Source organism: Apus apus, chromosome 5 (assembly GCF_020740795.1).
Source record: "Apus apus isolate bApuApu2 chromosome 5, bApuApu2.pri.cur, whole genome shotgun sequence".
NCBI lineage: Eukaryota > Metazoa > Chordata > Aves > Apodiformes > Apodidae > Apus > Apus apus.
In genome coordinates, this window is record NC_067286.1 from 33,160,353 (window position 1) to 33,184,086 (window position 23,734).

At 36.1% G+C, this 23,734-nt stretch overlaps 1 protein-coding gene across 1 annotated transcript in view; it reads left to right on the top strand.

Annotated features, from left to right (window-relative positions):
* FMN1 (formin 1) overlaps positions 1-23,734 on the top strand; it is a 131,892-nt gene that overhangs the window by 9,785 nt on the left and 98,373 nt on the right. Inside the window, 1 exon segment of the mRNA XM_051621526.1 lies at positions 13,514-13,575. Within this exon segment, the coding sequence (XP_051477486.1) occupies positions 13,514-13,575 (62 nt within the window).

The window sequence follows — 23,734 nt, forward strand, 5'->3', positions numbered from 1 at the left end:
TGATCCCAAGGGTCTTTTCCAGCCTGAATGGTTCTGTGATTCTATAAATGAAACCTTGAGTCTGAACACCTTGACACTTTCTGAAAATTTGCACTTGGATTTATATGTGGTTTTTTGAGTTTAATTTTAATTAAGTTTGTTACCATCTCTGTCAAGTTTGCCCTCCCCTGCTACAGCACAGACACGTACTCTTATCTGTAAAATAGCCCAGCCTATTTATTGTACATTTCTTAGTTTTTTATATATCCGTGTTTAAAGTTGGTCAACAGTTCTAAACTTGAGAATTGCTGAGAATATATTGGAGAAGTTGTATGCCTATGTGTGTGGGTATTTAGTGTGCCTACACTCACCCACATACCTGCCTCTATTTAAAGAAATATACACTTACACTGCAAGTATAGTATGCATGCATTCTTAATATATGCTTACTATATATAGAATACAGTGATTGTAAAGGTGTTGCAGATCTAGGCTAAGTGCTTTTTATTTTAAATCTGTGCTACCTTAAGCAGATAGAGTCTGTAACTCATTGAAGAAATTCTGTAATAAATTTATTCCTCATGTTTATTGATAAGGTGATGTTTACCACATTGCACTGGTGAATGTGATCCTTAATAGATTGGTTTTGTAAATATGAAATAGGATGTTTGTTGAGATTGAAGTAATGCTGAATGTCCCCAGCAGTAGTACCTCTGATGCTGCCTTCTTGTGAGGGTTAAAATCGCCAGTGAAACTATTCTTTTATCAAGTCAATGAACTGTAGCTGCAACATCACCTGTGACAGAGGAATGATCACGTAGATAAGTTACTCATGTGACTGAACAGGGCTTTATACTGCTTTGCAGTCTGAAGGATTAAGAACTTTTTTCTTTATGTCTGTAACAGAATCACAGGATTGTGGCTTTTCCTTCTGGAGACTTATTTTCTGTGAATATCATCCTGTTGTTCTTAGGGAATTCAATGAGTGTTATGAAGTTACTTACTTTTCTGTAGTAAGCTAACTCGTGTATCTTCTGCATTATCTCAGTATCCAGACAGTATTTAGATACTGGACTATTGGATTGTTTAAGACTGTTTATTCTCCACACGTCCCTTTAAGAATTTTTAAGGTGCTGAAAATCATTGAAATTTTAGGCTTGGAGTGATTTTCCTTTCCTTAAAAAAAAAAAAGAAAGTTAAAGTGAGGAACGTCTGCTCATTTCCCAGTCTGGAGAGTTCACATATATTGAATTATGGGGCTCCAAAAGAGTTCATGTGCAATGGGAAATAAAGAAAGGAGGACAGATAGTAGTATATGGACTGGGGTGAGGGAAAAAGGATTAGAATAATGTTTCAAAATTTCATTCAGTATTGTTTTAGGCAATCTGCTATCCCTTAAAAAAACCCAAGTCATTTTACAGATCTGTTTAAGTACAAGTACATTTTATTTTCCTAGCTCTAAAAAGTTACATAAATGGAAAACTCATTCAAATCAATGTTATGAAAGCTTAAGGAAGTCTGTCTGACAGTTTTTTATAAACCTGACCTTTGAGCTTTCGCTAAGTGATCATCTTGTGAAAAATGTGTAAGCCGCAGTTTGTCTACTTGAAGTGTTGCATTCATGTAGCATTTCAAATAAAATTCTGCATTTCTCCCAGTTGCTTCTGTGTGAAAACTATGCTTTATAATTTTCAAGCATTCCATTCCCAAACCGAGCAAATAACATGTTTTGAAGTTGCTTATGGCTGTGTTTATTGGAAGAAAATCCTGAACATTTGCTGCTTTTTAGGATTGTAGCCTGAAAAAGCCTAAAAGTTCGCATCAATGGGCCTGTAAAAATAAATAGATAAATAATAAAAATGGCGCAGCTGTAGTGAGTAGATTCCCTTCTGACACCTGGTGGTTAAAGGGGAAAACTACATGGGGAAAAATGAACCAGGAAACAAAGACTATAGTAAAAGCCACTATTGAAAATGATAGGACATAGAGTTACCGAGAGAGAAGAGATTAATAAACCCTCACTACTCTGAAATTTAATGGATTATCTCAATTAAAAGTTAATTATTTCCTTTATGCTACAGGATGTGTCAAGTCTCAAGAGAGGTAGATTGCACTGAAGTTTTCCAGCTTTTATTCTCTAATTACTTTAAAAATTGTATTAACTTCATTTTGCATGTTTCCACATACTGAGTTTAATATATAAGATTTTTTTACAAAAACAAATGTACTGACCAGAAGTGGCTTTATAGGTAATTTATCATCAAAACTTCTACTTTCTATTTGGAAGTTTTCAGATCATGGCAGATCTGGCAGAGAAGGTTTCTACATTGCTTCTGTACATTTTGAGGAGTAGCTTCTCTATTTGAAATGTGAGTTGTGAAGATATCTGTGGGAAAGGTTTTCATATAAGATTTTATTTAAAATTATTCAGGTAGGTGAGTTCTATTATCAAAAAAAGAGTATTGAACACACATAGAATAATACTAAATAATATTTGAGTGTGTATACTTGCTTCTGGCAACAGTTTGGGAGAATAAAAACTGCCATTTGAAACATTGTAACCCACTGTATCCAGTATTGCCAAAGTTGTAGGTTAAATCTTCAGGCCATCAGATTTACCAGTGAACACTTGTACATTTTCTTTCAGAAATGGTGATGAACAGTGCAGCTTGCTCAGTATTGTGACAAGGATTTACATGAGCATGTATTGTGTATATTTCACAAGGTTACTGCTGCTCTGTATTCAGATAATTTGTGGGATTATACAACTGAACATACATAACCATTTGCATAAATTGCAAGAAACAACTTAAAAAGCAAAACAGGGAATTCTTGAAAGTGTTCCCACCCCAAACTTGTGCCTTCTAATCAGATTTGATGGAATGAATCTGTTGAAAGAGGCTAAGCTTTCTGATCTGCATGGCTCTCCTTGCCTTACCAAGGAGCATGAAAAGACAATGATAAGTGAGTGCCATTGTTATTTCCAATTTAATAACTTGAGGAATTAATATAATAAATAATTCAATCATTCTACAATGTGTGATATACAATTCTGTGTCTTTATCAAGCTGAGCGCTTTGTAGACATATTTCCAAGTTTGTTTTCATAATAAATAAACAAAAAGCAGGGAGTCTGCCAGACCCTGCTAGGTTACATATTTATTGAGTGTAAAAAGACAAATTCCATTTTTGAAGCTTAAATACAATCTTACTTATGCTTTTGTCTCTAGCTCACCTAAAGCTTTACAAGGAGGGACCACCAGGTGGGTGGAGCAGTGTAATGTTGTCCGTCTTCGTCTAGTCTTTGTTCTCTTTTGTTCCTTAAAGGCAGTATTTACCTTTCTGTGATGGAATAAAAAAAAGGCAGAGTCTGCAGTAGCTACCACTGTCTGAAATTGAAAATTTAATAAAGACTACAGAAGTTCTGTGATACCGCTGAGGAACTGTTTTCAGAATGCTAGCTTACACTGCGTACCATCCCACTACAGTAACTGAACTGAAACAAAAATTCGGAGCTTGCAAACCCGCTTGCTTTCTAACACTCCTCACCAAAGTGGGAGGCTGGTGCGGCTGGGTAAGGATTCCGAGATTAAGACCCAATAACAACAAGCGAGCTGTTACTGAGCAGGCATTCTTTATTGCAGCGCTGGGCAGCACTGGGCATTCTCCACCATGAGTGCTCTGACGAGTTAGTGAAACACCCCAACTAATATACACCCAAAACATGCATATTCAGTTACGTGTCAATGAGATCCCAGAATTCTTTTACATAGTAATTTTATTTCCTGGAATTGGCTATCTTTGTAATTATGCCCTAAATCTGAACACTTGGGGCAATAAATACTGATGGACTCGTTCATATTCAGATATCAAGGGCCTATTAATGCTAGAATATTTGATTTGAGCAGTCCTGTGTTATATATCTTATTTGCAAGATTAGCTTTGAAGGCCAAAATTTTAGAAAATGCAGTGCTGTAAAAATTAGTCAAATATATCAAATACTTCTTTAACTTCAGTTTATTCTATGTAAAAGTTTAAGACTCACAGTTATGAAACACTAAATCTATTTAAAAGCATGTGTTTTTTGTGTAACTTATATCAGGGTAAACAACCTTTCTCTATAACTTACCTTTTTCCCCATATGCAAGTTTTGGTATCTGTCATCTTGGGCTCCAGTGACTTTTTTTATAATTGCTATTCAAGAAAACATGGATCTCTGTACAACTAGTGTTCTTCAGTGAGTTTTTCCAGTTTTTACTCCAGCAGATATGGTGTATAAATGTTTCTAGGCATTTGTCCACTGTTTCACAATATGTGATACTCTCTTGTTTTCACACAGATAATGTCTGTGATTCAATAATGAATGCCATTTATGCCTTCTTAGAGCATTTTAAGCCCTTTATTCACCTCTTGTCCATCTTAATTATTTGCTCATTTTTAATTGTTTGGTTTCGCTTCTTCAGCTTTTCCATTGTGCTTCCATAATAATTCTCTTATCTGTTTACATACTATGTTACATGCAATTACAGAACACAGAGTTGCTTCCTCCTTGCAGTGGGTGTTTAGTTAAAACAATCTCATTTCCTTCTTACAACCCATTTTTTGTTGTAGATGTCAATTCCATGCTTTACTGGAGCACTTAAAATATTGTTCTATCTTATGATAAAGAAAATAGTATAAGAAACTCCTTGCTTTTAGATGTGAGTTTCTTTTCCTGCTGTAGTGATACTTATATCCATAAATCGATGGGTCCAGATGAAATGCATCCAAGGGTGCTGAGGGAGCTGGCGGAGGTCATTGCTAGGCCACTCTCCATCATCTTCAGTAAGTCATGGGTAACAGGAGAGGTGCCTGAGAACTGGAGGATAGCAAATGTCACTCCAGTCTACAAGAAGGGCAAGAAGGAGGACCCGGGTAACTATAGACCGGTCAGCCTCACCTCCATCCCTGGAAAGGTGATGGAACAACTTATTCTTGTCTCTATCTCTAGGCATATCAAGGACATGGGGGTCATCAGGAGCAGTCAGCATGGTTTTATCAAGGGTAAATCATGTTTGACTAACCTCATAGCCTTCTATGAGGAAATTACTAGGTGGATAGATGATGGTAGAGCGGTAGATGTGGTTTATCTTGATTTCAGTAAGGCATTTGACACCGTCTCCCACAGCATCCTTGTAGATAAGTTGATCAGGTATGGGTTTGGTGATCAGGTAGTGAGATGGATTAGGAACTGGTTGATGGGAAGGAGTCAGAGAGTTGTAGTCAATGGGGCAGAATCTGGCTGGAGGTGTGTGACTAGTGGAGTCCCTCAGGGGTCGGTACTGGGACCGGTGTTGTTCAACATCTTCATCAACGACCTGGATGAGGGTATAGAATGTACCCTCAGCAAGTTTGCTGATGACACCAAGCTGGGAGGAGTGGCTGACACACCAGAAGGCTGTGCTGCCATTCAGAGAGACTTAGACAGGCTGGAGAGTTGGGCGGGGAGAAACATGATGAAATTCAACAAGGGGAAGTGTAGAGTTTTGCATTTGGGGAAGAACAACACGATGTCCCAGTATAGGTTGGGGGCTGACCTGCTGGAGAGTAGTGTAGGTGAAAGAGACCTGGGGGTCCTGGTAGACAGGAGGATGACCATGAGCCAGCAATGTGCCCTTGTGGCCAAGAAGGCCAATGGCATCCTGGGGTGCATTAGAAAGGGTGTGGTTAGTCGGTCAAGAGAGGTTCTCCTCCCCCTCTCTTCTGCATTGGTGAGGCCGCATCTGGAGTATTGTGTCCAGTTCTGGGCCCCTCAGTTCAAGAAGGACAGGGAACTGCTGGAAAGAGTCCAGCGCAGAGCTACTAAGATGATTAAGGGAGTGGAACATCTCCCTTATGAGGAAAGGTTGAGGGAGCTGGGTCTCTTTAGCTTGGAGAAGAGGAGGCTGAGGGGTGACCTCATCAATGTTTACAAATATGTAAGGGGTGAGTGTCAGGGAGATGGAGTTAGGCTCTTCTCAGTGATGACCAGTGATAGGACAAGGGGTAATGGGTGTAAATTGGAGCATAGGAGGTTCAAGGTGAATATCCGAAAAAATTTTTTTACTGTAAGAGTGACAGAGCACTGGAACAGGCTGCCCAGGGAGGTTGTGGAGTCTCCTTCACTGGAGACATTCAAAACCCACCTGGATGCATTCCTATGTGATGTACTCTAGGTGACCCTGCTCTGGCAGGGGGGGTTGGACTAGATGATCTTTCGAGGTCCCTTCCAACCCCTAGGATTCTATGATTCTATGATTCTATGATTCTATGATTTAGTCATTGTTATCTTTAGATAATACATAATGTCAACACACTTTAAAATGATGAAGCAGACTGATACCAAATAGAAGTTGGCTGAGGAAGAATGTAATCAGATTTGCCCTGGTTCTGTCTTTGCAATGTTAAATGCTAAAATATTTGCTAAAAATAAGATCAAATGCTGATTATAATTAATTTTCCCTGAAAATTTGGTAGTAAGAACCAAATATAGTATGACTGGAAGTAATGTTATGATGCTTTCTAATATTGACTATATCTTTGGCTGGCAGAACAGGATCATGACATTAGTTTAGTTGATCATGCCAGACAATGTGAGGGTTTTTTCTCAAGCACCTGCTAAAAACAAACAGTTGAACAGGAAAATTTCAATCGTGTATGTTACTATCAGGTAAGATTTAATAAGCTAATCATTAGAGAAAAGATAGGACTAAAAACCATATTAAATTAAAATCTAGTTGAAAAACTAATGAGAGAACAAGTTTACACCCAGAGTGAAAGAGCAGTATCTTTATATCCATAAATTAGTGAATTATATTTTGACTTCGAAGGAAAAAATAGAAAAAGGTTCTTAATGGAGTATACGACTGCCACCCAGTGGAAGTGGCTAATTTTACATTTTCTCAATATCCTTCAAATTTTCAAGAAATCTTGTCACTGGAACAAATAACATATCTACTTATTATGGAAATTATTTCCAATTTTCTTGTTTTAATAATACTCATCTATCTAGAGTAGAAATGAATGTTTCACAAAACCAATAGAAAGTATGACAATTCCAGGAGATAACTGTGCTTTAGATGTTCAAATCTTAGATCTTTTGCCCTGGGGAAGTCCAACACTGGACACAGCAATCCAGGTGAGGCCTCACTAGTGCTGAGTGGAAGGATCACCTCCCTCCACCTGCTGGCAAGACTTCTAACACAGCCCAGGATGTTGTTAGCCTTCTGTGCTGCAAGGGCATGTTGCTGGCTCATGTTCAACGTGGTGTTCCTCGGGTACTTTTCCGCAAAACTGCTTTCCAGCCAATTAGCCCCAGCATGTGCTGGTGCCTGGGGTTGCTTCTCCCCATGTGCAGGAATTTGCACTCCCCCTTGTTGAACTTCTGAGGTTTCTGTCAGCCCATGTCTCCAGCCTGTCGAGGCCCTCTCTATGTCAGCAAGACTCTCCAGCTTATGAACCACTCTATGTTTTGTATCATTAGCAAACTTGCTGAGGGTTCAAACACTGCAACTCTGCACATATTCATAAACATGAACTGGAAGACTGAGGCTTGAGAAGGGAAAGCTTGCTTATATGAATTAGGTAAGAGAGTGAAGATAAGACTTGAATGCAAGTGTAACATTCTTTTGTAGGAAAACTTTTTTTTTTCTCCCACAAGTATTAAAAAAACTCACAACAACCAAACGTAAAAAAAAAAAACAAACCAAGATTGAGGGACTATGCAATGAAAGGAAATCCAAAAGACAGAACTATTAAGATGGGCACTTGAGGAAAAAAATCCTAAATACATACAGGGAGTAATGAACTCTAATCTGATTGTTAGTCTTAAAAAACAAGACCTTGATGTTAAGATAGGTCTTGGAAAATGTCAGCTCAGTGTTCAGTAGTCATCAAAAAGCAACTGAAGTGGTAGGAAGTAGCAGGAAAGAAACAGAAGATAAAATCTTCTAAATCATCATCGTGTCATTGTGTAAATGTCCACATTTTGCATTTCGTGGGAAACTGCAGTTTTGTCAATTCAGAGTACAATAGAACTATAAAAGGTTCAGAAAAGGTCAGCAACTTTGATCAACAATGTGGAATATGTTCCTTATGAGGAAAGCCTATATAGATTAATATTCTTTCAACTGAAGAAGAATCAGTCAAGGGGGAATATGATGGAGATCTCTAAAATCATAAGAAAAAGTAAATGGTGTGCATGTGTTCACTCTTTCTTCCAGCACAGGAATTAGAGGCATCAACTGAACCTAACAGGTGCTGATTCAAAATAAACAAAAGGGTCTTTACCTGATGTGCAGTTAATTCTCTCCTGTAGGATGTTGTCTTCTTGCAGGTGTTTTAAAATCAGCAATGCACATTCATGGAAGAGGAATCTACTTGAAAACTATTAAATATGCAAACAACTACTCTGGTCTAGCAAGTTCCTGAATTGCAAATCAGGTTGCTGGCAGAGGGTAGTGGAAATGTACTACTGCCTTTTTGCCGGTTTTTCGTTTTTTTGCATGTCCCTGTCTTTTTGGCTACTGAGGCAAAATAGGCTTTTGGCTTTTCTCAATAGGGGTATAGTTTTGTTCACTATGAAACTGAACTACTTTCATTTCAGAGTCACATTACTCTGCACTGTGGCAGTTCCCAGTTTGCCTCTTGAGGGGCCTGTAAAAATAGAAACAAAAACAGACTTTGCATTGTGCCCTAAAACCTCTGTAAATTATGAATATTTGACGTGGCTAGCCCCCCAAAACAAGAAGCTTTTGCTTAATTCACTGTATTTTGGAGTGTTTTGTGGAAACCTAATCAGTTTCTGGTAAGAACTTCAGCTCCTGTTCTGGCATTCATCTGCTTTCAAGATCTGCAATGAGCTTATCTTCCCAAATTAAATATTTTCTTGTATTTGTGTAGCTATTTTTTCCCCCCCTATTATGCCTTAGTGCAGCCTTTCTGTAAAATCTGATTGACTAGATAACCTCCAGGGGCCTTCATTTTGTAATAACTATTCCCCTGAAAGGGACAACAGAAATTGGCAAAGTGTTTTGACCTAGACCACAGGCATCTCTTTGTTCTGCTTCTATGTGAAGAGGGGATCTTTGTGGTTTAATGTTGGCATAAGTTGCACATGGAATGCAAAGTACATAAGGCAAGTCCTAAGTATGAATGCAAAAGGTGAAAGTGCAGAGAAGTGGTAGTGGTGGTGGAGCTAAAGGTCTTGTTTTCATCATGATAATAAAGACCAAGTAGAGTTTTGGTCTACCTGATAAATCCTTACAATTAGCATAGCTGCCTTACCTACTGACTGTGGAAAAACATGGCAGTAAATGGAAATTAAAGCTATACAGTAAGGAGGTTGTTGGGGTCTTTTTATGATTACTAACAGTAATTTTTCCAGTAACAACACAGAAAAGAGAAACCTTGCACTGTCATGTCATGTTTTCACTGAGGCATCTGTCCAGCTTCCCATGTACTCTGCCAACTTCCATATTACTTTAAAAATGTATTTTAGTGAAACATTTTTCACTAACCCAGTGTTTTAAAATTCATTACTAACAGCAGATGTAACACATATTTGTATTTATTTAAGGCTTTATAGTGTATATCTGCTATCCTAGAAAAAATATCCATTTTTATGGAAATCTGCTTCAGTTGCAGTGGGTTATAATTATTAACTGAAGTAAAGAGTATGCCCAAATGGGCACCAAATTCCATCATTTATTATTTTTTTTCTTCAGGCAGAGTCCTTTCAAAACAAAGAAAAAAGTAGCAAATAAGAAGTAATAAATGAAAATTGAGAGTGAGACTGGTTGCAGATGAATCTGTGCAGTGAGATTATTTACTTTTGCTTGTTTGCCATATGTACCTGTAAACATTTTAAATTGTTTTCTCAGTAATGAAATCCTAATTTGCTTGTGGTCATTTTTCAGGATAGGAGCACTTGCCATCTGATTTGTATCTGATTTGTTTGTTTCAAAAGCCCTTCAGAGTATTATCTGCTTTAGGGAAAGTTAACTTATTTATGCCCTACAACCACTGTCTTCCCAGCAGGCTGTTTGGAGACCAGGCAAGTATCAACAGGATGTTGGTACAATCAGCCCTCTGTTATCCAGCATAATGAAAGACATTAAAACCTCAAAAAATACACACATACACCCTCTCCACCCCAGCACTGCACAAACTAGGGGATGTGCTGGCATGGAATAAAGAATCACCTTGTGACACAAGATCAGCTTGGATCTCTAAAGTAGGGTGTAAAGAAAAGGGAGCTGGCCTCTTCTTAGTGTGTGCAGTGACAGGAGCAGTGTGAGCACACAATGAAACACAGAAGGGTCCTGCTAAACGTGAGGAAACACTTTGTTGCTATGAGGGTGACAGAGCACTGGCACAGGTTGCCCAGAGAGGATGAGCTGGACAGAGGTGCATGGAAGCATTCAAAAGTTGTCTGGACATGGTCCTGGGCAACTAGCTCTAGGAGGCAGTTGGGCCAGATAACCTCCAGAGGTGAGTTCCAACCTCAGCCATCCTGTGGCCCTGTGATTTGAAGATTGATTACCTTGTCCATCTTGAAGGTCCTTAAGGTATAGCAGCACCAGGAAGTGGGAGGTCATGCAGTTCAGCTGCAACATTATATCTCAGCTGGCTCAGAACTGTCCACATATGTCCATGTGTCTTAACTAATAAGGCTGGCTGAGTTGCAATGATTAAGCAAGAACGAGGCTGACTACATACAGAGCCCTATCAGATTTCTTGAGCTCTAGCACAGTTAATTTGTAACCTAGAGAAATCACTCATTGACGGTTTAGTTGACAGTACTTCTGGATTGTTTCTGTAGTCTAGATGAATCCATTTTTGTGAGTTAAATGGAAATTAAGAACTCAGCAGTTTATAAATCCTGACCTGTATTTTTATTTATTTTTTTTTTTGCAGTACAGTTCCTGCCATTAACATGTCATTAGTATTTACTTTGCTGCAGTATTTTACCATTCTAAGCAGCATCCCAAGACCATCACATAATTAAAGTTTGTTATTCTGTTGCCAGTATGTTCAGAAACTGATTTTTGTGTAACATGGATACAATGATTGTTTCTAGTCAAGTTTTTCAGTGTTCTAATGATTCAGATTGCCATTTCTGTATGTGCAAGATATTTTCTTGAGATGTTAAAAATCCATATAGAATTATACCAAATTAAAATGAAATTTTCACAGAATATATGAAAGGAATATATGTGAGTTACTTTGTCTTATACAAAACTATAACTGTGATGTGATTTCTTTTGAATTATATTATCTTACACAAAACAATAAGTGTTTGCTTGAAAAGTATTAAAAAGTTACTTTGCCAGGTCTCAGCTTCTATCCAGTAGATATTCTGGTTAAAAAAGAAGTACAGTGGTAGAAAGAAATAAAATAAGCCTGTGCTGTAGGAGGTCAGTTTGTTACATAGTAGACAATCTATTAAATATGTTACAGTACATAGATTTATTACTTGGCTTTATGCAGTAGCAGTGTTTTAACTCATTAATTGGGTTTATAATCCTTATAATCTAGTACTTTCTAAGTGTATTTTTAAGGAATAAGTAAACCATAAAAGAATTGCTACTCTCTATTTTACCTCTGCTTAAGAACAAAGATTCAACAACTAACTTATTTTGAAGCTTTCAGCTAGGAGACCTACTGAAAACCACATGTCAACTTAAAAAAACATAAAATGATGGTGTCTTGCAAAATGTCTGACACAAAAATTACTTATACTTCAACTTAAAAAAAATTCTTCAACTTTATGCTGTTAGATTTCACTCATGAGTGTCCTTCCATTATGCTCTGAATGCATAAACATTTGTGCCAAGATAAGAATATAAGCAACAGAGGGTTGGGGATGGGTAGACAGGGTGAAAATTTTGCTTTTGGTAATAGTGCAGATCTAGGTCAGCATATGTGAACTTTGACTCCCTTACTCAAATCCCAAACAATGCTAAGCATTGGGCAATCCCACATAGAAAGCAGAGGCCTGTTGGAGATGGAGAAGTTTAAATAGATACTACCACTATGGAATCAACTGAGTTTTTATTTTGTGCCTTTTAAAATATCTTTTGATCTTGTATATCAATCCAGCTGCTTGAGAATAACTTTACTTGTATTTGAAAAAACAAAAGCTTTCTATGAAAAGCTTCCACATCTTAAAGATTTCAGGATGATGACCAGGTTATCTTTCCTTTCTTCATTCCTGCATGTGCTCTTAAAAGAAGAACAAACAAACAAACAAAAAACAACAACAAACAAAAAACCCCAAACAAATAGACAAAAAACAAACAGTAAAATAGAGAAGCACCTAAGCACTGGAATGTTTTACTGATCTATTGCTTTGGCCCATGTTTTTGATGTTCTAGTGCTGTTTTATTGGTTCTCCTGTTCAAGTGACTGTTCAACCCCCTTGGTGTTAGAGAATATTGAACTATTTTCAATCCATGTTTCAATTATGATTGGATTCCTTTTTCAGTTGGGGAAGCAGAAACCAAGCCGTGTAACTGGAAAGATACTTTTGGGTTAATTTTGATTTGGAAGCAGATAGAAGTTTAGTTTTGACGGTCTGAGAAAAGAAAGAACTCGAGTAGCTTGTTTAGAAACTCTACGTATTCCAGGCTGATATCTTAAAAGAAGACAGGTTTCTCTCAAATCATTGTGCAGCATTCTTTGTCTGGCCAAATGTAGCCATGGTATGGATTGATGAAGGCCATTGTATGAGACCCAGGTTTTAGATGTCCATTTGGTAAATCTACACCTTATCATTACAGCCACCACTAAACCTGTGTAATCAGCACCTAGCCTCCTCATTTTTTCATTGCTGATTTAAATTTATCTGGCTTTAAATTTCTCTCGATCTATGCTGCATGCTTTCAGTTTTTTTTACAATTTTGTTATATATTTGGATTTTATTTTATTCTCACTAAATGGAAGAGCTATTTAAACCCTGTAATTAACCTTCACCTGACAGAATTAAAACAAAGGTTTCTTTGTATCTCCTGCTGTTGGATACTGTTAAAGTTTTTCCTTTGTATTTGTTATTGCTCTTTTATCCAATTTTCCTGTGCATATGTTTGTATGTTTACAGTTCATTCTGTAAATGAGTTGTATTTAGTGCGTTTTTTTTAGAATTCAGGTATGTGCATGTCCAGGCATGTGTATGTCATAATATCCTATCAGCTCTACATTTATCTGCAAAGCTCAACATAACTGAAGTTTCCTCTTGTTATTTTAGCCTGGTGTTTCTTGCCCCCATTTTCCCCTCTCAGCATGGAAGACCTCTTTGTGTTGTCCCCTGTTCTCAGAAACACCGAGGTCATGGGGTCTTAGAAAACAATCCTAATTACTGTGTTCAGATTTGATTTTCTATTACCATTGTAAAAGGTCTTTTATTTGAGAACTTACATCTGCATTCTGGATTTGGTGGTGTTGTATGAAGTATACTATGCTGAAGATGGCACATTGGTTTCTGGTGCTAATGGAACGTACTTTTTAAATTTTTACAGAGTACCAAGCTGCCATTTTGCATTTAAAGAGGGAACACAAAGAAGAAATTGAAACATTAAAGGTATACTTTTGTAATTATTTTATTTATTTATTTTTATTTGCCTGACTTCAGTGCATTTTACACGTTTGAGTAGTGCAAAGCTAGCAGTACAGCAAGTACAACAGTAATATACAATAAATATTATTACTAATAATTCTTACAAAGAGTAGCATAACTCTCCCACAGAAAAAAAAACAGTAGGTGGATGCAAGGGGTATTATCCATTTTGGGAGGATATATCTGAGAATGCATATTCTTACTGAGAGAGAAAAATGTGTTTGTATATCTCCAGCAACTCTGGAAGCAGAAGAGGCAGAAGAGACAGGTACTGGCAGGCAACCATGAAAAATCACACATCTCTCCAATTTAATCTTTCATTAAAATAATGTTTCTCTTGCACATTTTGTCCTCCATGGGAGTACATCTGAAAAACACTGGAGGATAAGTTGATTATTTATTTGCTACTTGTAACTTTGAATGACATAAACAGTATCTTTTAAATCAGATTTTTTTTTTTTTAAATCTGGATTGTTTGTGTTTTCTTCAAATGTTGTCATGTCTTAATGATTGCTTGTATTTGTATGTTACCTTGTTTAGTAGTAAGGAAATTGAGAGCGGGATATTTACAGAAAAGTGAAATTGTGATATAACTTTCAGCACCCTAAAATCTCACAGTTTTATATATTTATATAAATGTAATTAGAAATGAGCTAAAATGCAAATATTTGCTGTCTATGATTAGTAGGAGACATATGCACCCTTACCAGCAATATGCTACAGATCATGTTTTCTTATATTGCATGCATTTGGTGATTATTTTCATATTTGGTACTGGTTTATCTTACACTATGTAGTTTCAAAGGGAAACCAGAAAATGTGATATGAATGTTTTGTAGGTCTTTTAGGTAATGGCAGTGAATTGTAACATCTACATCATGAGAATCAGAAAAATAATTTATTCAGAAAAATAATACTAAATTTTTTTATATGCAAGATTAAAACAAACAATATTTTATACTTACATTTTGGAGTTACTGGAGGCATGATATAGAGGTTTTTTTGTAAGACTGATGATTCCTGAGATACAGTGTGACTTTTGGTTTACAATATTGGTGGACATAAAATCTTCCTGTACCAAGGTCTGTTGAAGCAAGTACCCTGTCTCCAGCAGTGACCAGCAGAGGGTGCTTAGAAAACACAGACAAGAGATAGAGTGTAGGGGTAGTGCCTTTTTTCTGTATGCTGCTTTTTGTTTTGATTTGGGTTGGGGTTTTTTGGCAAGTCTCAGTGTCTTTATTGTCTCTTCCATATTACTTCTGTTATCACTGCCTCCATGCTCCTTCTTCAACAACGTGCTACTTGAGTTTTGGACCTCAGCCCAGCCTGGTATAATGTATCAGGTTGACAAAAGATACATAGTGACTAAATTACTGAGAACGGTTACCCTAGTATACCATCTCCTGCAATTAGTGTTTTGAGGGTTTCCTGAAACAGGGTTTGCCATGCCCAACCACAGGTCATGGTGTATAGGACTGATTTATAAATTATAGTGTCACATAGTGTCAAGTTCTGTGACTTGTGAATGCTGTGCCATCTGATTAGTGTTCCTGTTCTTTTTCTGCATGTTCTTGACAATGAATTCCTTGTACTAAAATATGTAGACTGAAGGAACCTACAGACAGAAATTTCTCTCAACAGCTCTTTTGATAACTGATCCAAATCTCTTATTTTGTATTTATGAAGAAGATTAATCATACCTTCTTTGTAAAAGATTAGGAATGAGACCCATATTCTTTGTTATTTCTAGAACACTTAGAAAAATCTTAAGGGATCCTAGAAGGTATGTGTAGGGGAAAGTTCTCAAAACAATTATTAAACTGTCCTCTGAGTGTGCAAGTAAGCAAAGTTGTCCAGAATCTGTCCCTTGAAACCTATATATGGTGGCTTATAAGTGAGAGAGATCTCTTTATAGCAATAGAAAGTGTCCTATACTTCTTTACTACTTCTCTTGGAAGGTATTTTTTTTCTTTCACTATGTGAATGAAATTCCTGATGGTTTTTATTCTTTAAGGTTTGTTATTGATACCTTCATGTCTTTTAACCTTCATATGGAATACTCAGAGTACAACCAGGGCTTTACCCGTAGCACCAGTTTCAAAGGGTTGGTGCTGACGCTGTAGACAGTTGAAGCTGCAGTGAATGTAGCAGTCTTGGAAGATATAAAACAGCCACTGGACAGGGAGGGTGAATTACAGTATTGTGGTTTTTTTTGTATTGCCCTACTTACGTTATCACAGTAACTTGAAGCTTTGTTCCATTTTTTGATGCTACTTGAAATCAATTCCAGTCATGTAGTATGCATATTAATTAAAGATTACAACATTTATTACACCAAGTCAATTATTGATTCATCTGTACCATATCATAGTGCATAACAATCAAAATAATTCATAACATCTCTTAATGGGTTCATTAATGTACAAAATTCAACTGAATCATCCACATGAAGATAATATTTATAAAGAGCAATATAGTAGAGATAAATACTTTTTACCCATTTAACTTAAGCTACATTTACTAGTTGCTCTGTTCAAAGCATTTCTTGAATTTTTTACTTACTATTTGCAAAAAAAAATTGAATTATATATTTTTAAGACGTTCAACTGCTTCTGTTCTCCACTGTTGAATTTTTCTCTTTCCTGCTGGTGCCGCTAGATGTCAGTGAAGTCTTTCAGAACAAGTTCCCAAGAGCTGTCACCGCTGCTCTATATGTGTGCAAATTTCATGCTTCCTTCTATACTGTGAGAGTATATGGGTTGGTAACATCCTGCCTACTATTTGTGGATCTGGCACAGTCTTAGTTTTAGGTCAGAAATTAGGTTGCACATTATGGAACTAGAATCAAAGCAGCTCAGTAGGTAAGTACTAGCTGTCATCATCTTAATAGGATTTCTCCCTACAGAACCAAGTCTACAGTATCTAATAAGCAAATAAGTAGACGACTTAAATTAAGATTTTGTAAGTGGACTGCTGACTTCTGAAAGGAAAGAATCAACTTGAAGGCAGTATTCTGATTGCAGTACTTAGTAGTTAATCCAACACATAGCTGGACAAGGGTGCAGATTTTTTGTTTTGTTTTGTTGTTTTTTTCCATAAGTCCTTTTGATAAAATTAGTAAAAGAATTAATTTTTTCCCTAATTTCTTATTCCCTTTAGCACAAGGGTACTAAGTATCCTTTCAGCTTTGATTGCAGAGGTTTAATAATGCTTTTGGAAGATGGAGTCATAGTTCTAAGCTGTCCTATATATAGCCCTATACTCTATGCGTGGATCTTTCACTATGATAGAGGTTATTAGGCTTACACCAACTCACTACATCTTTTACGTGTTCCAAAACTGAGAATAATAGTTTCTTTAGACACTAATTGCAGATTTTTATAATATGGTTACAATATCTTATCTCATGCCTATTATATAATACACTCTATAAAAAATTATAGATGCTTGAAAAAAACAAAACATAGCTTTAAAATTATACAGTAAATATTGTAATAAAATAATATTTCTACATCTGTCAAATTATCGCTTCATAAATTTTAGAAATAAATACTTGCAGTTGCATCTAACGCAGTTGTTATGAACATGTTATTGAAACGTAAGAAATAGGGAACAGTAATGGAGTTGGTATATAACTGCCCATGACATTATGAAAGAACAGGCAGGCCTCATTTAGAGAAGAATGTGTCGTGGGGTGTTCATAATGACCTTTGTGGTCTCCTTAGCATTTGTTTTTTTATTTTTGCAAAGGTTTCAAGAGCCAAAATGAAGAGGTGAGTAGAAAGTAATTTCCTTCTCATAGAACAGCTTGCTTAACTTTGAAAACTACTATGTATCATAAATTGAGATTAAAAGTACCATAGAAAAAGGTTGAAAAATGTGGAAGAAAAAAGAATGTGAAAGGGAAAATGATAGCAGCAGTCAAAAATGGCTAATAATTTCAAAATTAGTCATTTTGGTATTGTTCAGGGATCACAAAGGCATAGAAAATTTTTCTCAATTACTCAGTGAAGTACTAATAATTCACCTATGTGACGACATTCTCATTCTTTTACAGATCTGTGTTTAGATCTGTTGTGCTTCACGAGTCCTTCCCTGGCCCTTTGTTTTCTCACTTTCCCTGCTACATTTAGAAATTTGTAATTCAACTGTGGGAGGCAATGCTGAACAGTGTTGAATGATGTTGTAAACCAGGATGCTTATCAAAAAACCTCTTTCATAAAAGTGGGTGATTGCACTTTTATTTTTACAATTTTAAACATCTTTTACTTATATGTAGAAGTGAAATTTCACTTTAGCTTCAGAAAGAACAGAACTTAGATGTTTTAACATGAAATCAAAACTTTTTAAAATATTTGAATTTGTATAAATCTTGTCCTTTGTAGTCAGTCTATTACAACAAAGTGGAATTTTTTTGAACAGATTCAGTTGAAAAATTTCTGACCTGGGTGTTCTTAAGAAGGGGCCTTTATTATTCCTTTCTGAAATTTTTATTTTTTATTTCCCCTCACTTTTGCATGTACATATGTGAATTCTTGTACAGGATAGCAATTTCACAACTTGTCAAAAGCTGCAATGTTTTTAAAGCTGCTATTAAAATATGGGGGCTACTGATAAATAGCATTGAAAGCTTTGATATGCCACAGTACTTAACAAAACAGCATCTAACAAGTGGATAATAAGCTGAATTTGGCAATAAAATTTAGCTTCAGGATGCTGAGATTGCTATTTTTAACCTTTCCAAGATGAAATGCATCTGTAAGGTGGCTAGCTGCTTTTTGTGTTCTTTGCTGTATTTTCTTGTCCCAGCATGCACAAATAGAAGAAAATCTGTGTCATGTATGCTTCTGTCTGGTGGAGTTGCAGCTCAAAGGAGCAGCCAAGGTCAGCAAGGCTTTATTAGTCAGTCCTTCCTAATGAGCTGTTCAGGCTTTGCAGCGTTTCCATGTGGTGTTACTGATGAAGGTCTCCCAGCTTGTGGTTAATTATTGATACTGCTCTTGCTTAACTTGAAAAGTTTCAGACTTCTGTGCTTAGCTACTAAGTGTATGGTTTCACCACAGCATGTGTACTGCATGTCTTTATGAATCTTCTTCTGGGCTACTTTGTCCTCATCAAGAAATTCTTCCTGCTCAGTGTGGAGCCTCTGTGCAGTGCAAGACAGTGAAAATATAAAGATTGAGAAAAGCATTAAATATATGAGAAAGAAGACAATGAAATCCTTTGAAGTTGTATTAAAATATCATTTTCAGGGCACTTAAGGCACAATGGCAGCAATTATGTATCTAGTGAAATAGAAAAATCCCATCAGGAGAAAAATCAGCCTGTAATGAAAAATTTGCACAGCCAGTGCCACAGAAGGTAGAGTAGCAGACTAGGCAATGATAGAAAAGTACAAAAGCAATAAAAAATAGTTTTCTACAGGGTGCATGCAAGCGCATGAAGATCTAGCAAGAAGCACTTTAATCTCTTTGGAACCAGTTGTTGGCAATTGCATCTTCAGGTAGAGAGGAAGTTTGGAATGATTCTTCATGCTATATTCCCCCAGTTCAGTGTTTAATTATGCTTTAGAAACTTGCACATTATAATGCCTATATTCAAGTCATACTCTATAATCAAATTCTTGATGAAGTTTTAAGCATATCACTGTGCGCTAATTCTTACATTAAGAAAAATTCTCCTTCTTTAATTTTTGATGCAATAGGTGGTTATCATCCTTATTTACCTTTAGTTATATGTTTAGTTATTGTGATGGTTTTCTTATTAGATAGCTTGAATATCTAGGAAGATTTTTCTTTCATTGTGTTGGGTTTTTTTCACTGCTATTTTCCATGTTTTCTATTGCTGTTCTATTATTTTCATCAATAAAATTTCACTGTAAGAACTTGGATTGTTTAGACTTTATGTTGGCTGCAGAATGCTGTTAATTCCACATGTTGATCCAAGGATTCCCCTGTTTATTTAAGAAGTTACCACAACCATATTCCATATATTGAATACAATGAAAACCTCTTCAGCTCTGTTTCAGCACATGGACACAGACATGGTATTTTCTAGTTAAAATGGGCATAGAGATCAACAAGATAATTTAGAGACTTAAAATTTCAACAAGACTAGACTCCTGCTCAGATGTAGACACGTGATGAAACGCTCTGCTTGATTAGGGCTAAACTGACACTATTCTAAAAAATTAATTATAAACCCCTGCTTTTATCATAGTTTGTGAAAGTTAATTTATCCAATCACCTTGAGTAAGTATGTTATGCACTCAGGAGAATAAAGTAGAACGCACACAGGCATTTACTTCTGAAACATAGGAAACAGTTGTCTACAAGAGAATTTAAGTGAAATGTGGTCATGGGAATATAAAAGCCACTAAAATGTAAGTTGTATCATTATCTTACCTTTTTGATTTTGAAAGCATGCCTCCTTGCAAAAATTAATACTTTTTGAAATTTACTGATTCAGGTGTTTGCTTGAATCTAGTAATTGTAAGCCATTTCTCTGGATGAAATACATCCTTTTCTGTAGATTAAAAATTTTGGCTCTAATATTCCTGGTTTTAGAACAGGGACAAATTGAACATGTTGCTAGTAGAGGGAAAATCTATCTGAGATGGGAAGTTAAAACTTTCAAAACAAAACTGTTTTTTCTCATACTCAGTAAAGACTTCAGATTTTAGCAGCTTCTGACTTTGCATATGTAGTGCTCATTGTACCTATTGCCTCTTCTGATGCTGACCACATTTTTAATGTGCCAGTTCCACATAGCTACCAAAGATTCCAAAGCCACCAAATCTGTCATAAAATAACACTGGGGCAAAACTAAGTTCCACTGATTGGTGGGTGCCACAAGTTACTCTTGTTAAGTGGTGACTACCCTTTCTGATGATGAGGCAATGTGGAAAAGCCAGTGGAGTTTAAAGCAGACTACAAGAGCTGGGAAGATGTATGGAGATGAGGGAGGTGGAGCTTTAGGTAGAAAATGGTGACTAGAGATACTAAGACAAGAGTGGCAAGGTGGAGGGGGAAAGAAGTAGTCTGGAAGTTAAGACAGAAAACTATAGATAGATTGCGGAGACTTGGACCTGAGCATCACAATACAGGTTTTACTGACACGGGGACAGTTTCCCCCAGAATATGTGTCCTCAATTGAACGCAGTCTGTTCTGTATTTGGTTTGTTTTTTGTTAGTCAGTGAGTAGTGTCACCCTGTGCTTATTAATCAAAACATGATCTGAATATATTTAGTTTTATTTGTCATGATGTACAAATAGGATTTTACAATATGTATTCAGATAGGCATGTATTACTATTTTTAATATTTTATGCACAGAGACTTAAGGTATAACAAATGTATTGGGAAGCGAATGTTTCCATGTATGTCTGTATCACAGTTCATTTTTAACTTACCTTGCAGCTGTTCGCTGAATCTCAAGGTAGATGCTTAGGAAATAAGGTGCATCATTGCTTACTACTTGAGAAACACTGACTAAAATGACTTGTGACTCATCTTGCAGGAATTTGCAGCTTGAGCAAATCTGCTCTTCCTGTTAAGCATTTTCATGCCTTCACTCTAATTCTGTTGTGTCTCTTCCTGAGGCTCCATGTTTTGTTCAAATTATACCTTTCAAATTCAGCACACATAATGCAGAAGTCTTTAAGCTTGCTCCTTTTTCATAATACAGTTTTAAATTATTGTCTGGAATAACTTCCATCATGTTCACTGTATGGCATGCTAGTTCTGTCAAAGCAAAAGTTTCTGAGTAGCTGCACTACATGGAAACATGGATGGAGAGGGAGAAAATAAAGGGTGCTCTGGCAACCACACTTGTAGTTTTCTCCTTTGAGTAGTTGACCAAGGTTAATTTTTTTTTAACACATTTTTGTGTGTGCAGTATTTTCTTCAACTTCCATAATAGGAACATCTAGAGTACTGTAATGGTGCATAATTAGCATGTGGTGTATGTTAGTTTAGACTAGGTATATGTCTTTTACAGAATTACAGAATCATTTCCGTAATTGGTGTTATACTTCTGTTTATCCAGGAAGTCTCTGGAATTTATAAGCTATATCTTAGATAAGTGTACTGGTATCTTCATCTGCTAAGTGCAGCATAAACTTCTCTACAGTGTTAAAAAGAAGAGTAGTTATAAAGATAGTGTTGGATTTTCTTCCAAATTTTACCTGATTGGTGAATATTTAAAGACTCTTCTGTTTTTACCACTGAAGTTTAAGATAGCATTTACAGAATAGAAAGCTTCATAGTTAAACTCAATTGCAATGATTGCAGAGAAAATTCAGCCTGCAAATATTTTTGTCAAGAGAAAATATATGAGGAGATCCTACATTGTAATTGAGGCAAGTATTAAATGTGAAAAAGCTTTTCTGTAATGAAATTGTGAGGAAAGGAATAGATTAATTTTTTTGTCCTTCCATAGAAAGTGTGTAACTTAATGAAAACTTGTGTTCTGAATATGAAGCTGCATTTAAAATTAACTTCTGCCTTCATTTCCTTTGCTATAGAGAACAAGGTAGTGTTTTTCATAGTGAAATATATTTTACATTGAAGAAAGGATTGTTTCACCAATCAATCTTTTTGGTTTTTTGTGGTCCCTCTCCATAGCATGTGAGGGATGTTGTAATTGCAAGCATCACAGAATTACTCTTAGGTGGTTTACATTCCTTGAAGTAAAAGTAGATCTCTGTCATTATTTTGGTATCTGCTGTCAAAAATGCCCCCCCAAATTAATTTCTCTCCATGTCTAGGAAGTGAATGGCTTGATACACCTCAAAATCTTTTCATTATTGTCACTGCATGTGTGAGCTCTCTCTGTATTGATTAGGAGGCTAGTCATCTCCTCAGTGTAGGTATTATAATTTTTTAGACAAAAATTATTATAGTACAAAATGAAAATCTTCACTTTCTCCAAGTGTAGTTACTTTCTTCTCATAGCAAACTCATAGAACTATTTGCTGAACATTTCTTATTGAACAGTAATGTTCATTGTTGCCCATTGTCCTTCTGTAGATGTATCACTTTATCTTTGCTTACTGTTTTCCATGTGCTGCACTTACACCTCATTTTGCTTTGACCAAATAATTAGTTGCAACTTAGCAGAATATAATACATATCATTACCTTCCTACGTAGTTACAAAGCTTTGTTACAATGGCTTAATCCTGGAGTGTCTTTGCCAAAGAAATTAGCTCCTTATACTAGGAAAAAATGTTGACAGTAAACTCTCCTTTCCTCTCCACCCCTCCTAAAAAGAAAAGGAAGAAAAAAGAAGAAAATAAGGTTCCATTACAATTCTGGCAACATCAGCCACACTAATAAAATCAAATTCAATGTTGTTTTACGACTTTGAATTTATGTGACTGCAGAGGATCAAAGGATTTGTATCCCACTGGACTGCAAGGTCTATAGTTCATGGCAAAAAAACTCATCAAAAAGAACATTTTAGTAGTAAGGCTTTTCATTTTAATCAGCCACAGTAATAAAAAAGCTGTTAGGTGTCCAAAAACATTCTCCCAAGATCAGAGACAACTTGCTCTCTACTACAATCAGGTTTCTTATTGGATCCATACTGCCTCTGTAGTTTTTGTCACTGAAACTTCAACTTCTTTTCAGCCATTTTTTGCATTGTTTTTGCATTTTACATGCCAAGTCATTATGTGTATCTGTAAAAGTAATGATTCATATAATTTCCCTGGCAAATGAGAAACACTTGAACTTCTTTAAAGTAAATTGTCATCAAAACAAGAGATAAACTAAAATAGAATTTTAAATACTGGTCTATATTTTTATGTATTTTATTTTAAGACATTTTAATAGCAATATTTTTTTTTCTTCTGGGTTCTAATCTTTTGAACATCACAAAGCATATGTGTTAGTATTTTTGTATCTACACAGACATAGTAATCTAGGCTGTTCTTAGATGAAGTTAGAAGCTGCAAGAGAGAAACTATAGGGAAGTAACTACAGTGTTTGTGATAGAAAAGGCTGTTGTTTTCAGGTTTGGATTCTGCATGTTCATTGTTTGTGATCCTAGTTCAACAAAAGTTTAAAATCAATTTTTAGCATATGATGTGGTTTCATTCTTTAATTGGCTTGGCCTCAGAT